We start from the raw sequence: 19,377 nt of genomic DNA on the forward strand, positions 1-19,377 counted from the left end.
CAAGACTTGGCATTCCTATTCCATCATGATTTACCACCTGAAGAAGGCCAGAGGATGAGTTGGCTGAAACATGATGAAGCAACAACTATGGGAGATTAGGATAAGAGTCTGCAAATAAAATGAATGCACAAATTATAAAGCCTCATCTCAAAAAAAAAAAAAAAAAAATTAAAAATAATATATAATCAAAGAGTATGAAAGTATCATGATTCATTATAAACATCTATGGAGGCTAAACCCTAAACTAACAAGAAATTTGTTGACCAACTGTTCACTTAGCGTCCACCCTCACCCCTATCTATTATAGTAGCTCCTTATACTTAAGTAACAATATGCCTTATTTGGAGTGAACAAAATCAAAAAAATAAATAAGAAATAAAAAAAATTTAGAAACAAAAACTAATAAACCAAAAATGATTTGGTTTGCAATTCTACTAAAAATGAGAAAAATCTACCTTTGTGGATTAAATAAAAAGTTAAGTTTGAACTTTTGCATAGGTTAAAGATTTCAGCATAAATATTTTCAAATTCATTTATTTAGTAAACAAGTTTTAGAAAATGCACAGAGGTTGCATTAGGGTAAAATAATTGATCAAGCCATATAATATAAATAAGTTTAGCTTTAACTTTAGAAATCAATAATGAGGAAACATCTACTATAATTTACATTTAATAGAAAAAAATCTCTAGATTTCTTTATAGTATTGAAATGTATTTTATCTTGAATCTGCCATTTTATATACAAGAGTAGCTTGGGATATCTTAACAAATGTTATATAGGGTGTCCATAAAGTCCATGTGCACCTTAAAAATTTTTAACTTTATTTGAAATAATCTGTAAAAAGGATTAGAAAGTAGAAAAAACTATTTTTAAAAGTTTTATTCATTTTAAAGTTTTCACATGTCCTCCATCATTAGCAATACAAAGTGTAACTCGATTTTGCAGATCACAGAAAATGTTGTTCAACTGATTTACAGTAATGTCTGAAATCCTATTTGTTCTTTTAGCATTTTAATCTCCTAATGAACTAGGTTTGGTTGCATACACAATTGTTTTCACATGTCCCCATTAAAAAAAAATCTCATTAATCAAAGGAGATAGTTTATTTTTTCCACCATGGATGAAATTGATTCTGAAAATAAGACTTTTTTTACTTGTGTCAAAATTAATGCAAATTTTGTGTGGAAGAATTCAATAACAATACTTAAAACTAGTTACATGAAACTTAATATCATATTTACAGATTATTTCTATCACAAATACATGCACACAAAGTGTATGGACACCTTGTGTATGTATGTATGTATATATATATATATATATATATATATATATATATATATAATGTAATATATTAATGTGTATTATTTGGATTATTCAGATTACTATTCTCATATTGAGTGTTATTTTTTTACAATATTTCAGCCAATTTAATTTCTGACCTTCTTCTGTCTGGTTTCATTTTGGAATCTATACAAAATTTTGAACTGAACCCTTTATTTAATATACAGGGATAAATTTTCATTCTGTCAGCCTTGACTAAGTAAAATTGTTAAGTAATTTTGATTTTATTTTTAGCTTTTATTAAATTTTCTTTTTTTTACTTTTGTTTATCTCAAACAAGGTATAATGCCACTGAAGCATTAAGGGTTACTATTATAGGATTGACCTGGATGGAGAGTTGGACTGTAAGATGTTAGTTCACATTACATTTAAATTTCTGCATGTTGGTACAGTCGGGGAAATGGGGAGCTGGGAGGGAATTCTAAAAGTAGTATCGCCATGTGATGCACTCGAAGGTAGACAAACTGAAACATTATCAGAATAATATCCAAAATAGTAGGCAGAACAGTACATATTAATCCACATTTAAAAAAATTCAAAACATGAGTGTGTTCATTTTACTATTATCTCACTGATAATATTAATTTTCTTTCAGTTTATGCAAAGCATCATGGGGTGAAGTCTCTATATACAACCGTTGGCTCGATCGGCCACAATACTCATACAAACGTCTTTATTTATTACTGGATGAAGCTTCATTGACATTCAATGGAGACCCTTTTGTTGTAAGTATATAACAATGCATATATTTTAGTATTTTAGCATATTGTACATTATAATTGTTTCATTACTATAAAATATTATAGAGACAAGTTGCTATATATACAAGTTCTTTTTTAATTTTCATCTCACCAAGTACCAAAGTGAACTATGGCTAAAACTTTTTACGTTATGACACCTTCAGAATCTATACAAGTATCATATCATTGTATTCGCTAACTCTCTTTGCATGATACAGTTTCTTCATCAAATAGCAACTAAAATGCTGACACTTTTCTTTTTCCATTTTAAACCGCAAGTAAATAATTATTCCATTTCTAATAGCGCAAATAAAATACAGTGAAAACTCAAGAAAAGAAAGATTTGGACAGAGCATTTGGCAAAAGTATTCAATAAAGATTGTCAGACAGCTGACCCAACAAACCAATGGCTAGATGAGTGGTGGTGATTAGGTAGTTTAATAAATGACAACCGAGTTTTAGATGACATGAACAGTTCATTTTTTAGAGTATCTTAGCCAGATCTGAAGATATTTAGCTGGCCATTTGTTTTATGGCATATCAAAATTATGTAATTCCAAATCCTGTTATTTTAATCAAAAATGTATACTTCAAATTCGAAATATATTAAAATATTTCTCCATGGTGTAAATATATATGTAATTTATTTTATACAGTCATTATAAAAAATCAATTTGTTTATGTTCTTTGATGTGTGTATGTTTTCATCTGTCAGATCTTAAATTTTTTCCATTTAGACTCACTACTTTTAGGAAAGCTATTATAGCATCTACTTTATTTATTTATCAGGTCGGTACAAAAACTTTTGCTGGTTTGTAGAAGGAGGAATTTTAAACCATTGAAATTTATTTTATGCTATTACTTAAACATATCACCGTTTATTTATGACTTTTTTTTTCAGATTATTAAAGATTATTCATATTTTTCTGTAATATTCTCACTCATGTTGACCCCAAAAACGACCTTCTTTAGTCAATAGATAGGGAATCATCTTCCATCATGATAATACCCAGCCTCACACAGCATTACTGATCAAAGATCTTCTAGGAGAATTTAGTTGGGAAATTTTGCCCCATTCTGCATATTCTCTTGACTTAGAGTCCTCGAATGCTCACTTATTTTGAGGATTACAAAACCATTTAGACAGTCTTAGGTTAATATCATGAGAAAAGATTGAACAGTTTAATTTATATTTCACATCAAAATCTAAAGAATTTTACAAGTGAGGTATTCATAAGTTCGTTGAGAGATGAAATCAAGTTACCGAGAGCAAAGATCGTTATGGTTATTAATAAAGATTTTCAAAAACATAGTTTTTCATTTTCAAGATGAAATTATAAATCAGTAAAACCTTTTGCACTGACCTGATAAACAATTCTTTCATTTTGTTTCTGCTGTTCGTTGTTTTGTAGCATATCAACCCCTTTGCCAAATTTTCTCATTTTGGTAGAAAATCTGTGACCTGAAGTCCTTAATACCATGGAAAAGCTATGATATATTTAAAAATATATATTTTTTTTTTAGGGTATGGACTATTTAATCAGTCATGATTTGGTTGAAGATGATCCGTTTGAAATTGCTCAGTTCTTGCACTCAACAAAGCGATTGCATCCTGATAAACGAAGAGATTATTTAGACAGACGGTATGAAAAAGCTTGTGTCCCTACAAGTATTTATGAAAATCAGACTTTTCTTAATCTTATAATCTTGTGCATTTCTCCATCTCTCCTGAACACTAGCCCAGTCAAATGATACTAAACCTACAGTGACAATGACATATGTATACTTTCAATTACCTTGCAGCATGGATTCTGGCTTGGATAGGATATAGACAATGGTTGCATCTTTAATCATGTACCAAAACCCATGCTGATAATTACAAAGGTTATATGTGGCAAATAGGAAAAAATGAATGATTGAGAATAGGTTACCATGTAACAAATTGTCCAAGGCGTGAGGGTCGCATTTGAGAGTAGTCTGAAGAATCTAAATAATACAGATAGAATCTTCTTTTTATTTTTTTGTGTGATGATATACTTATTAATATTCACATACATACAGAGTTTATTTATATGGCAAAATTATGTTGACACGTAAGCTTGTTAGATTACTGGATGTAAGCAATGTTCAGCCTGGTCAGTACCAGATGGGTGACCTTTTGGGAATATCGGGTGCTGCTTGTAGGAGAACGTCAACACTTCCTTGCAACAACTGCGAAAACCTAATGTCGTTATCCCCCTTACAGAGATATACAAGTGACTGGGAACCGCTTATGAATTTGATATTCCAATGAAACTTCCTTCTTTGGAGGAAGCCGGTTCAACCCATCTAAGGTGAGTGTCACTTTGGTTCAGGTTATACAAATGAGCATTGTTTTGCATGGCCAGGTTCCTATTTATATGTATTTTCATAAGTGTTCGGCCCTGTCAGTGGGGCATTAGAATACGCCGACTGCCCCTCTGCAGAGGGTAAAAGTCCCTCAATGGGGATATGACCTTAAACTATATCCAGTGGTGAGGCCCCAGCTTGTGGGCTTTGGGGAGTGTGGAGCCACCCTTTAATTACCATTGCTCCCAGGTCCACTCTGACCCGGAGTAGTAGTAACTGTTAGGGTCTCAACTATGAGTTAAATAGAAACCGACGTGAAAACAACAAATATATTCTATTAAAAAAATTTTTCTTCAAAATCTTTGGATTCGGCATTAAATAACCCGAAAAGGGTTGATATGCCGTAAAACAAAAACAACCAACCAATCATAAGTGTTAGATTCACCAACAGGATGTTGTGGATGAAAGAGAGAGACTCTCTAATTCCCCACAACCTATTCTAATCGTTTTCTCTCACTGTTTTCTTTTTTTGTTTCATCTTCTATTGGATTCTTCTTGACGCTCATTTTTCTTTTTTTACCTGATTCATTTGAAAAGTCCTTGAATTTTGACTTTTACTTTGAAAAGGAATATTTCTATTTATTACCTTGAAAAATCCTTGTAAATATTGAAAATGTCTTGAAAATTCTATTCTTTATGTTCAGTAAAAAATTGTGTTGAAATATTAAAAATAAAATCGAAATAAATATTTTTTAAGTTATTAATAAAAATACCATTAAAATATTTTTTAAATATTGAAAATAAAATAAAACAAAATGATGCAGGTAGATTGCAAACTAACTTTTATTGGCTATGGTAACATTTATTTGATGTATATTTGATTTTGTTTTTACTACTTTTTCAAATCGCTGTGTATTTAAAAACAAACCCTAAATTTTGTTTTGAAAAGTTCTTGAAAATAAACATTGAAAATATCTACAAACTCTGGTTTAAATCTATATCTCATATTATCTACTCATTTTATCTTATTAGACTGGGTTAGTGTTGAAGAGAGATGGAGAAAATTATTTGGTTGATTATTCTTAACTATAAAAAACTGATTGACATAAATAAATGCCTGTAGCGATTCTTTTCTGATTTTCAATGTCCTTCTCTATCTTTTATTTTTCTGTTTGATTTGATAGAATAAAGAGTTGTGTATGGTAAAGTTTATGCGATATTCCTTGAAATAAATATTTTACAAAGACACTTTTATACTAGGAAAAAGTCAAACAATAAACAGAGTGAGTATTTTCAAGATACAAGTGTAAATGGTAATGATATATTGCCTATAATAGGAATAAAATGCACCCCTATTGGAGGGAGGGAGAGAGTGAAAGAGTGAGGGGGCCTAAATAGAGAGAGAGAGAGAGAAGGCAGAGAATGACTTGATCTAGCTTTTGGGGTATTTTTGGTTCTACAATTAATGTCTGTTAAAAAAATTCACAGCGTCGTCGTCTTTCAATTAGTTTGACTGTTTTACAAGTTACTAATCATGTTTGCCTGTTTTTAATACTAAAACTTTAGTTTAGCATGTAAAATTATCTTGTGAGAAAGTTGGACTTAATAAATTCATTATTTTTAAAAAATTTTTTAATGAAAATGCATTCATTTTTGTAAACAAAAAACACCCTTGCTAAAGTTATATCTCAAAGTACTAAAAAAAGATGCGTGAATTTTCTTTTTATGAAAAGAAAGCCCCCAAAGATTTTAACAATTAATTTTTTTTTTAAATGCACTTCTTGTATATTACGAAAAAAAATCTTGTAGATTCTATCTTAATAAAATTAATATAACTAAAAGATAAATTATTTTTTCAAATCAACGATATTATTTATTAAAGTATTGCTTATTTAATGCTTTCACCAAAAAAATGATTGCAAAAATATTTTATGTGATTTTAATAACAGTTTATGGGAAAGCTTACAATGCAATTTTATATTTCCACTTTATGCATGAATGTGTAATCATCAGTGTAATAATTTTTTATGATGTTAGAAATAAAAAAAAGATAAAAGTGTGATAATTTCTATTAATGATTAATTTGAAGATCTATAAATATACAGTTCTACTATAAACAGATGTGATTTGCATCCCACTCACTAACTTCTACTGTTGTCATCCAAATTTTATTTTCAGAGAATCAATGATCCCATCAGTTTCACAATTAAAAATAAATTTTAATTATCATATAAAAAATAATGATAACATTGATGCAGTAAGCTGTTTGTATTAAAAGAAAAAAACACTTTTGAACAAAATTTTACAAATGTTTTATTTAAAATTTTAAGGAATAACATTGGTAAACAGACATAAATAATTTCAGTGTTACTCAATTCAAAACGAATACAAAGTTAAATATGAATATTTTTACATAAAATAAATAAAATATTAATTGTACACATTCAAAAATATTTTTATTAAACAAGCATTTCCTATTTATTACCACAAAATAGGGGTACTTAAATTAGTGAACATTTTTTATAATCTTCAAAAATAAAGAAATTAAGTTATAGTAGTTTTTTAATTTCTGTAAACTATTACAAAACTTCTCTATAAAGTAAAAACAAAAAATGAAATGAAATATTGCAGTTATTGTTTTTCATACAATTCTGCATATCAATAGTTTGTTTACTACTTGATCAAAGACCATTTTTCTTTTTCTTATTTTTTTTTACTAAAGTCTCACTTTTTTTTTTTTTTTGATAATTATGCAAGTCCAAGTACCTTAAGACTTTTACCAATTATCTTTAAATTCCAGGAAATTAATATTTATCTTTCAAGGAATTTTTACAATAAATTTGTTCAAATTTCAAATTTAGCCGAGTTTTTTTTTAGCCATTGTGATAACATTTGTAAATATTTTTTGCACATGTAAAAATACATTTTTCCTTTTAGAGATTAATTTTAGGCTTTTATCTTCAAACACAATTAAAATCTAAACAGAAACTAATAAAAAAATATATTTTATTAACCATAGTCATGTAAGTATAAGCTATGGTTATTTTGCACATACCTATTAATATTCACATACATATGTTTCATCTTAATCAAGACTCATCAGTGTGACTATATATAACTGTATTACCAATTGCAGGATTTGAGCACCGGACTAAAATCCCCTTTGACTTCCATCTAATGACCTTAGACAGCTATATGAAAGAAAAGAGAAATAAATCCTGTTATTTCTTTAAAATCTTCTATTCTCTTGATTGAAATTTAGTGAATTAAATAGAAATGTTTGTAGTTATTTAAGTGTAACATAAAAAAATCATTAATTTTAGGAAATAACTTAAGTAATTCATTAATTTAAAAATAACTTTCTTAACTTTTATCTATCAGTTGACTTAGAAGAGATTAAAGTTCATTTTTTACTTACATTTCAATAAATAAGCAAAACATTGTGTTCATTAATTGTCATTCTATAAATCTTGTATTCTGATAATTGAGATTAACAAAAGCAGCAATTGGTTAAATGTATAAGAAATTGTGTGAATTATCAATCAATATACATCATATGTAAAAAAAATTTCTAAAAAGAGGGAGTGTAATTTGTTGTATATGAAAATATAGAGCATTTAATTTACAATTGCAAGATTGAAATATAGAACAAAGGTGCTACAAAAATAAGTGCTTTACTAAATTGATTCCTAGTGTTTATGAATGGCAGGGCTTGCACTGTGAGAGGATTATCTCCTCCGAACTCCTTCTTTAATATTACTAATAAAAACTATCAATTTGAAATAAAAAATAATTTTGTTTAAGAATATGGACTGATATTTGTCATAAATGACTGGCTAACAGTTTTAAGTATATGTCTTCTATTAAATAAGCTATTAACACTAAAGAAATCAAGAAGAGACTGTTATTACTTTACACATAATATATATAAATTGTTTTGATATTAAGCTATTTATTAATTACTCGTGGCTGCACCACGTCGGCACACGCAACACCAAGTCAAACAAAATATCAAGTACACTCAGCATCGTCTTACCATCAATGCTTACCTTGTGAACTCTGAGAATGGGAAATTCCCATATGCATAAAACAAAAATCACTGAAAAAACAAAAAATACCCTTACTAAGGGTAAGGATAATGAGTAAACGTTGGATAAAATGAGGTTAAAATTTGAACCTGGAATCTTCTGATCCATAGTCAGACATGTTATCCATTGTGCCACAAGTTCTGTCCGTATGCCAAAAGATGTTACCACGACTGTATTCAGACAGTGCTAAATTCCGTTGACATGGGCAGGTAACTTTTTTGACATTGCACAAAACGGCCCCAAAACCCTTATTTCGGGCTTTTTGTGTGACTTGATGTTGTTCGTTATGAGCCATATATAGATAAGGACAATCTAGGGGCTCACACCTTCCAGAGAAAAAAAGAATTTTTCAATTTGGTGCATCTGTTCGAAAGTTTTATTGGTATATATGCACACACACATAAATAAATAAAGATTTAGAATTTTATTAATAGTATAAATAATATTAATATTATTTTTGTTTTTAATAGTTGAATTTAGAAGAAAAATGACATTTTATTTTCTCTCTTTCTCAGGCGAAACATTCTTGAATATTTAGTTCAACTACAGAATTTTGAAAACTTGTTCCTTCCGACAGCTTTACGTCAGTTCTTCAGTGAAGTTTCTGCCCCAGATGAACGTGGAACTTACCTGACTGAAATGATGGAAAAATTCTCTGACAGATATTGCAGGTGTAATCCTAACCTAGGTCTTTCAAAAGGTAATGAAGTATATATTTTTTTAAATTATTCTTAGGTTTGATAACTCCTGCTGTTTCTAGGCAGTCACAACAACAGTTGGGAAATCTATGTACTAATAAAATCTGTTACTGTTGCTTAATGTCTTGCTTGCTTGTTACAAAGTATTCTTTTCATTTTTAAGGAGAGTAGAAAGTGGAGCATGGGTTTAACTTCAGTAGCCTTGTAACTTTCGCTTCCATTATTATATCCTTTTAGTCCTCATATTCCATGAGCGATATTTCTAACAAAAGGGTGAAGAATGGCTGTTTCTGGGTTGAAATCTAACGCTTATTGTTGTCTAGTTTTTATCTTTGAAGTAATAATTTTTTTAAGTTCAAGCACTTGTACCCCCTCGATGTAAATACCCCCAACAAACCCAACAAGCAGCAAAGTCCCACCCCTATACAATAAAGATTCCTAGATGTAAGAAAGCCTTCTACTCTAATAGTTTCTTCCCCAGAACTGCTAAACTTTGGAATTCCCTTCCGGATTCCTGTTTCCTCAACTGTACTGACATGCAGAAGTTCAAGTGTAATGTGAACAGACATCTTGCTGCTCAACTCCCTATATAGTATTCCTGCAACTTATGTCCTCTGCATCAAAGTGGCACTGTGCCTTGTTTGGAGTGAAAATGTAATTAAAAAAAAAAATCAAGTGACGTTATACTTTGTCTAAGGAGTTTTCCATAAGAAAACGTTATTTTGCTTGTGAACTCAGAGAGCTATTTTATCATTTATGGGCCTCATGAGTAGCTTGCCCATGTCTGGTGTTGCTATGTTGTTTACTCCAAACATTCAAGTATGTCCTAGTACTGAGCAATAATATAAATCAGCAAATGAGATAGCTTTAATATCATTGAATGGCCCCCCCCTTATAATTTGGATACCTGAGACCACCACCTTCCCCCCTCTGCACACTAATAGACCCCATATGAATTCATATATAATTTTTTTTAAATCAAATATTTATTTTTACATTAAAAAAAAATTAACAATGAAGCAAATATCAAATTCATAAGATGAAATCCAAAGAAAAATCTTGAAAATTTCTATGATAAACACACATGATAAAAAAAAAAGAAAATTGAAACTAGATAAAAAAATGTTGTGTGTCCTCTTAAGGCTTTTGTGGACTCCCAGTGTTCCAGTATGTAAATTTCTATTTTAAATGTTATTGAAGGGCAAATGATAAGAGTTAAGCATGTTTTTTTTTAAGCAGCAACAGTTATAACTGCTGCTGCTATTGATGCTAAATGAATTGGATTTTTGCACAAAGCCCACACCTCTCAGGCTTGTCTGGCCTACATAAGGTCCTTCTAGTTGGTTGTAGCTATTCATTATGCCTGCAAAATTTCACATGTTTAGCTATTACATGGAACAGCAAGAGACAATGGTTGCATACAAGAAACCCACAAAGAAATGATGGCCAATGGTTGCACATGTGCAGAAGCAACAGTTTAATCATCACTCCTTGGATCTACATCTGATACACAAAGGCAGAGATAATCAGAGGATGACAGATCCTTATGTTGAATCCTCCTGGATTTTCACCAGAGCCTTGTCTGAGACTGCCACACTGACACTAAACCAACCATGGTGAAGAAGAATTGGCCTTTTTGGGGGGGGAGGGCAAGTTGCTGCTGATCTAATTAGTTAGCTATATCTATTTAGCTATCCTGTCTTTATACAACTAAAATTCTTGTTCATTTGTTTGTTTTCCCCCATGCATGATGACTGATATGACAAAAGGATAACATAATCCACTAAAATAGAGGTGAAAGCCATTGGGAAGATGCTTTATTACATAAATGATGAAGTAACAAAAGAAAAATGTCATTCATTAAAATGAAACATCAACTTGCTTGTTATCTAGCTTGTTTGTATCCATGCACATTGCATGACATCACGAAAGCGTTTCTCAACATTCGTACTGAATAATGCCACAGGAAGCATTGCACACACTGGATGCAGACATAAAAGACACTTGTGCATTTCATTCATTAAAAGAAAGAGAGAGAAGGAGGAAAAGATCCTTTATGACATCATGAGGTAATTAATTAAAAGGTGATTGATAAGACTAGTAGGAGATGGGAGGAAGATAGAAAGACATGAGAAAAAGAAAAAGGAGTACTGGAAGGAGGCAGAAAAAGAAGAGTATATAAAAAAGACAATGAGTTATCTAATATATTTTGGTTTTGTTTATGAGACATTTTGCATAATCACTCCATATAAAGCATGAAGGCATTATTTAATTTAATTTTTTTGTTTTCTTTCAGATACGATTTTCATCCTCTGTTTCTCTCTCATCATGTTATCTGTCGATCTCTGCAGTCCACACGTGAAGAACAAAATGTCCAAACGTGAATTTATCCGTAACACTCGAAGAGCAGCCCAAGAGGTGCAAGATGAACTGGCCGGACACCTTTATGATAATATATATCTTGTTGGTCATGTAGCCATGCCACAGAAGGCTTTGATTGACCACGCCCAGTATCGAATTGTGATCTGAAATCAACACTATTCTTGTTTTGTCTCTGCTTTTCTAAACTAGCCATATACTGATTGCCTTCTATTGGACTACTAGCCATCACTCACCCACCGCTTGTATATAGGCAGGTTTAGGATTGTGTGCACAAACAGATGATCCCACAACCTTTTTGATTTCACTAAGAGACAGTTTAAAAAAAAAAATAACAGACCATAAAACAAAAAGCAAACATAACGTCCATAACTATGTAAGATATGTTTATATGCATACACATTTCTAAATATTTGTTTATACCTGTGTATTAGGTTTGATATATATATATATATATATATATATATTCACTATATGTTCAGATTATCTGTACAAAAACTGTGTGTTAATTTTTTTTTGTCTATCATTCATTGTAAATAGGCATCTAGCTGCTACTAATATATATATATATATATATATATATATATTATATATATATATAAAATGAAGAGTTCAAATGCAAATCATGATAAATGGTAATTATCAAAATGGCAACTCTATCATCACAAAATGCATTGCCTTTTAACACTTTACCACACTCCATAATTATGTTTTACTTAATGTGATATCAGCATATTTTTCTTTTTGCTTTCAATTAAATTAAGCTTTTAGTCAAAGTCTAGATTTGATATGTTCGCGTTTTTATTGCTTAATTTCTCAATTTAAAGACATCGGATTTATCACATATTACATTTGACCTCTTCACATTTATATATAATTATTGTCACTCCTTTAAGGAAAAAAAATTCTTAAGGTTGAGCATGTCTGGGAAATTAAAAAAGTCAGCTAGTATATGTGATCATGACTTTCTGTTATTTGATCATTCTAAGATTGTTGATATTAAAATGTTAAGCTTCATTAATGTTTAAATTTCCCTTAATTTGATGGTGATGAACGTTGGCCCTGGGGAGTGTTCCTTGCTAATAGTCAAAAGTGGCTTTGTGGTTGGGTTCGAATACTTCGACCAGCATTGATCGTCATCTCCTGCACTGATGATTGCATAAGCATGAAACACTAGTGTCTGTAGGTATTAAAATAATTATTTATAAGTATATATATATATAATATATATATATATATATATATAGAGTGCACATTTCAATTCAGATTCAAAATGGACCAGAAAAACATATTTTGAAAGACCTAACATTTTTATTTTTATTATTATTATTTTAAATTGTATATAAGGATATATATTTGGAAAATGGGCGAGGCAAAACAAAAAAGACATTAGGTTTTTCAAAATTACTTTTTCTTAGTCAATTCGAATTTGTATTCAATTGTATAGAAACTTTAAGGAATTTATTGATGCACTTCTCATGATTGGATAATCCACAAAACTGCAGTAAAGTTATATCAGATAAATCACATTTATTATTGTTCTGATTTTGAGAACTTATTAATTTTCATCATATGTTAATAGAATGAGAAAATATATTTTTTGTTTAGTTGACAAGAGGGAACACAAAGTTAGTTTTTTTTTTTTTTTAAAGAGACAAGTCAGAATTATTAGCTGTCATTATGAATTGGAGATTTTTTAATTTAATTAAAAAAAACTTTTTTATGAAATGCTTTTAAGAAAACACACTTTTTATGAAATCATCAATGAAGGTCAAGGACGGTTGAACATTTTGATTCTTCTGCTTTATTTTACTCCTTATTGTTAACTTAAGAAGAAAAATATATTGTCATCTTATTCCTATAGAATTTAAAGAGCATATGTGGACATTTGATATCATTATCATGCATTTTGAACTAATATATATATATATATATATATATATATATATATATATAACTGAGTTAAAGAAGAAATAAAATGAGAGTGCTCAATTACATTAGTTAATAAGAGCATAATATATTTTTATTTCACATCATACTATACAATAATATTGTTAGCCATTGATACCAAAGGTTTCGTAGATAACAATTTTTTTTTCTATTCAGTTCCTCATTCAAACTACATTGCAAACATTCTATATCTTAGATCCTTCCATGGTGAGATATATAATGACCTAATTAACTTGTGATAGTTATATATATTTTCACCTTTTTAACTTTACCTCTTAATTAATTTAAAAATTAAATTATCTCCTACATTCTTTAATTATTTCCAGTGTAGTGCAATTTTTTCTCTCGCATTTATAATCACTTTGCAACCAACCACCTTTGCCTCCATCTCTTGAAGAACTCCAAAATATCCAGCATTAAGGTAGCCTGACTGTGGAGCTGAATACACTAGAAATCTTTGTCCACTAGGCCCCCAAATTTTCTTCTGTTTGTGAAACCAAAGTTATCAATGGGTAACAATTATTATATAGTATGATATGATATATATATATATATATATATATATATATAATGTATATTTGTGTGTTGGCATTTTTATTAGTTCATAGCTTGATTTTAAATGCATGAACTAGCAGCAGATGTTTTTTGGAGTTAAGGGAGAGGACAAATTTGGTATTTTATTTTTTTTTTTATATTTAAAATAACTGAAAAATATTTGTTTTTATTTTGTAATTATCAGTTTTTATATGTACAATATTGTGTTATTTAAGTATAGCAAAATATATTTATAAATGATGTCATACAACCGCCCATATCTGCCCGTTTCTTTCTATCCGAATTCAACATTTTTAATGATTTTCCTTACTTATTCTTAAATAACCACCGTTAATAACTTTCACTTTTGAAATAGCAATTTTAAATCTGTAACTTCACTGAGCAGAAAGATAACCGTGCATGATTCACTCTTTATATACCTACAGTTTACATCTAAATAGATCTCTAAAATTCGGCTCTTAACCAGTTTAGTTGGTCTATTTTATGGTGCATCAGCACTTTTTGAGTCATTTAATGCCAAAGTTGGGCAAAAAGGACACCTTTCCCAGAAGTAGAAAAATGTAAAATATTCAACCATAGTCAAGGGCAACTTGATTGCTCCTTTTTTACTGGCTACTACACTGAGATGTAGGTGAGAGTACCACTCCTTCCCAGAATTACTCCACTTGCTCTTGATCCTTACTGTCAAGTTTGAATCCAGTTTGTTCTGCATAAACACTTTCATCAAGCACACACTTGGCCTTGTGTCTAACCTCTTGGAGAGGTGGTAAATAAATAATCTTGATCCTCACTTTAATGCTTTTTAAATGTTTAACAAAAGGTGGGAATCAAGTATCATTTTTTAATCTTTTGACTGAGTTTCCTAGGCCATTAGTGAACACCCTAACTATTATACCAAGTGAGCCAGTAGTGCATCATTAAAGCTTTTAATAAGTGCAGCATCACAAAGCCTATAATTGACAATCAAAACTCTAAAGTGAATCAATTCCAAATCCACCACTCGCATTTTATATTTTTGCAGTTTGCATTCATACAGATCTCCAAAATTTGTCTCTCAATAGATGTGGCATAACAAAGCAATCAAAAATTTAAGACCTAAACTGAATAAACTCACAAATCCAGAATTTGCCTGATTTTAAGCTTTCGAGAGTAGTGAGGTTGTGTTGCATTACTAAAATTGTAACTTCCATCTTCTCTGGCATATTTTTTTATTTATATAATAACTACATGGTGCTTATTTAGATTTACACTTAATTTAAAAAAAACAAAAATGCAACAAAATGGGGTATGTACTCATTACGGAATGTAAATGTCATAGTCCAAAAATCACGTAAATTGATCAAATATTTTCTTTTTTTTTTAACTAAGAAAATAAAATTTTATAACTTCATGAATTGTAGTGTTTTCATCAGCCATAAGTAAGTGGGAGGGGGCAACTCAATTTGAAGTATCTACACCAAAATCAGCCTTATACTGAATACAGTTTAGTATTACACTTGTTAAAAAAAAATTACTTGATTAATTTATGTGACTTTTGGAATATGACATATTCGTTCTGCGACAAGTAAATCATAAATATTTATTTGTATTTTTTGTTTTTTTAGTAAGTGTAATTCTAAATAAGCACCAGCTACACTTAGGGTAAAAAAAAAAGAAGATTCATTTGAATTCAAAGTTTAATCAATTTAATATTATTATTATTACCAACAATTTGCAATGTGTTAATTTTCATCATTGCTTTTAAGTTCATTAAAATCTGTAAAATTATATTGGATGTAAGAAAAGAGCAAACATCTGCCAGAGATTTAAGGTAACAAAAGTACATTGTCAATATTAAAAATGTAAATTATAATTTTATTTCAGGACTAAAAATGCAATATAAAGCCCAAATAAATTTTATCCAAAATAGGTAACGTTTTTGATCGGTCCCTTTGAACCAAAATGTCTTTTAGGTAGAAAAACGTTTTTCCTTATAATCTTTCGATGCTTCTTCGTTAGTAGAGCGAAATTCGAAAATCAAAATATCGAATTTCAAATAAAACTAATGGTACTTAATTGCTATATTACAGTAATGAACATATCCAAAAATTACGAAAAACGATAAGGTAGAAAATTAATTAATGATGAAAACAGTTTTTCAATACAATTATCAAAAATTGGGTTTTGCTTAATTGATTTCAAAACATAATTACCTCTCTTGTTACAAGGGGAACTCTCCGGGTTTTTTTTTATTGTTTTCTTTTATTGTTTTTTTTATTGTTTCTCTTTTTTTTTAGCAAAACTCTTGTTATAAGTGGAACTTTCCGCTTTTTTTTTTTTTTTTTTTAACAGAACTCGATTTTCTTTAATTGTCTTCAAAAATTATTTTCATTAATAATTAATTTTCTACCTTATCACTTTTCATCATTTTTGAATATGTTCATTACTGCAAATATGACAATTAGGTATCATTGGTTTTACTTGAAATTCAATATTTCGAATTTTGCTCTCATGATGGAGAAGTACCAATTTTTCATAATCTTTTTAAGTTTTTAGAATCTTTAACAATTGTTTAGAATGTTTAACGATGAGCATTTTTTTTTTTATATTATACCATTTTTTTTGTTCGTTTTAAAAGTCATCATTTATGAACTAGAAATTACATTTCTAGAATCCTGGATTTTTATTTATTTTTTATTTATTTTCATTTGAAGTAACAAAAGATTTCTTTTGTAATTTTGTATTTTTTTAATTTTATTTATTTATTGTTTTTTTTTTTAAAAATCATCATTTTGGAATGTTTTCATATGAATATAAATATCGAAAACTTTAAACATGGTAATGAAAATTCATTTTTATTAATTTATCAATAAACAAATCCTTCAAGCATTTACCCATGAAATCTACCTTTTAGAGTTATGAATAATCTTTTCTCCATCACTCTTGAACACTATCTCAGTCTAATAATACCAAAAGCAACAGTGAAAATGAAGATATAGATATGTAATATAAAACATATCTAAAAACTAGTGACCATAAATACATTAGATTTTTTTTTCTCCTTTTCTATTTGAGTGACTGGAAGAAGCAGAAAGAGTATGTTATTGGCCTGATGGTTACCACTGCAGACTAAAGAATTGATTATCTTTTTCTTCATCTGAATTTGGTATTTGGGATGCTGAGAATATCTATCATTCTCAGATGAATGATACCAAACAATATTTCACATCTGCTCTCCAGGTAGTTTGATCAAAAGGGTTGACTAGTCAGATTATAGAAGTTATATCACTTTTTTAACATTTAAATCCGATCTTCCTCTGTCTACCACATTCTATAATGTCTTGGATATCCACACCTGCTGATGCAACAGGTGACATGCTATACAAGCCCAAACCACTGAAGACATTGAGCGCATAGTATCAAGTTTCTGATGAAACAACGTTGATGGGATTTTTTCTTTCAGCTGCACATTCACCTAATCATCGTACTATCATTATGCCGAAAACATTACAAATTTAAAGTTTGAGGCTTTTCTGAATTCAAATTCAATCGAATCTGTTGTGTTGCTGTTTGTGCACTAATACTGTTAGAAAAGGCATCAAACTGATGTTTCTTTCCAGCTATGAGTAAAACAACAACCTGTGTTCAATTATTCATATACAATTGTTTCCAATAGTTGTTGTTCTTTGATATTAAATAACCTAAAAGTAGTTGATATGCCATAAAACAAATGCATCTGAACAAGAAAAAGGAATGAGAGTAAGAGACGTATCTGCCATTGTCGCTGATGATTTAATATTTTTGTATAAGATTATGGTTTATTAGGATCGTCCGTAACTAAGAAGTTAGATTTTCATAGATAAATGCTTGTAGGATAATTAATGTTGATTTGGCGTTCATCTTTAGATATTGAGCTCAGCTGTGCTTATACTTATCTGTCTATTTGTTATTCTTGTAAAATCAAAAGATGGATCATATATTGTATATATTAATGTTGTTTTTTTGTTTGTTTGTTTGTTTTTTGTCACAATAATGACTAAGTCAAAAATGGAAGTATAGACTCTGACAAGTCTTTCAAATCTTTTGGTGTTGGATTTAAAAATTTTGTTATTATTATTAATAATAATAATAAATGACTGCATTTGTAAAATCTATAATATGCAAATCATAAGCTACCCTTATTTATTTCATTCAATTTTATTTTTGTTGCAATTGCAATCACCCTGGTTGGGTTGAGCCTGCTACTTCCCTGACCTTCATTGCATCTTGAATTATAGTGGCTCAGGCACAGTGGTCCTAAGCAAGGTCACATGAAATGGCTGTCCAATCGCGATTTCACTGTTAAAAGCTGATCACCTATAATGGCTGTTGTAAGAAAGGTACAGAAAAAGATTACATTTTAAATTAGCTCTTCCTCTGGGCAATGAGCCACCTATCTAAACCATCAAAGGCATCACTGCAACAGGAAAGATGATAGATTGAGATGTTGGTGGAGAACAGCTTGCCAACAATGTGAAATGCCTCAATTTCATTGGCAAAATAATAAAAAAATAAATAAATAGCCAAATGAAACAAACCATACAAAAAAGACAAAAGATATTGCATCTATATACTATCTGGATGTTTGTCTAAGGAAGCTTTAAACCTGGATATAGTAGGCATCATCATTGCCTCCTCTGGCAGGGTGTTTCAGGAAGCATAAACATGGACAGAGAATGATGTTCTTTTTTTTTTCTGTTGAGACAAATGCTATGATGATGCATCTTGTGCAGGCCTACATGGACACTACGGTTTTATATTAAGATGAAAACCTCTTTTAAATTCCTGTTGATGATGAGGTATGCCAGAATCAGGTTCTTTTACCTCCTCTTTAGCAAATGTATGAAAGTAATTAATCTTTTAATATTTTTATTGAGCTATTTTAATAGGCTGCCTGACATTGCCCAATCATAAAATATACTTAAATATGATATTTTAATTAATGTAGTCTTCGTATGGATTATTATATTGTATCCAGTATATAGTAGTGATTTCCAAAAATTAGAAACAAAATTTGACAAAACCATCTGAGCTAACAACACTTGACAAATTAACACATATATTTGTGCATGTGTAGGGCATTTTGACTCCTGACTAAAAATCAAATTGATTTTGTTCCACAGGTCCGAATACCCCCCTATATCAAGTTTCAAGTCTGTAGACCAAAAATTGACAGAGTAGTTTAGTAGAGACCGTTCCACAGATAAACACGGTTACTTTTATCATATATAAAGAGAGAGATTTGAACATGAAAAATATACAAATTAAATCTTGGT

The 19,377-nt window shown here is 29.7% G+C and overlaps 1 protein-coding gene across 2 annotated transcripts in view; it reads left to right on the forward strand.

The window, feature by feature from the left end:
* Positions 1 to 11,954, forward strand: part of LOC145259158 (F-box only protein 8-like) — a 46,960-nt gene extending 35,006 nt beyond the window's left edge. The window contains exons 3-6 of one of the 2 annotated variants that reach the window (XM_080117025.1): positions 1,941 to 2,070; positions 3,610 to 3,728; positions 9,017 to 9,201; positions 11,496 to 11,932. In XM_080117025.1, coding sequence (XP_079973151.1) covers positions 1,941 to 2,070; positions 3,610 to 3,728; positions 9,017 to 9,201; positions 11,496 to 11,728 — 667 coding nt within the window. In that variant the 3' untranslated portion in view covers positions 11,729 to 11,932. Of the gene's footprint in view, positions 1 to 1,940; positions 2,071 to 3,609; positions 3,729 to 9,016; positions 9,202 to 11,495 lie in introns of both variants that reach the window. The other variant, XM_080116928.1, reaches the window with a different exon arrangement.
* The last annotated feature ends 7,423 nt before the right edge of the window (positions 11,955 to 19,377 follow it).

Source organism: Euprymna scolopes, chromosome 1, assembly GCF_053919585.1.
Source record: "Euprymna scolopes isolate OS-2025 chromosome 1, ASM5391958v1, whole genome shotgun sequence".
Classification (NCBI taxonomy): domain Eukaryota; kingdom Metazoa; phylum Mollusca; class Cephalopoda; order Sepiida; family Sepiolidae; genus Euprymna; species Euprymna scolopes.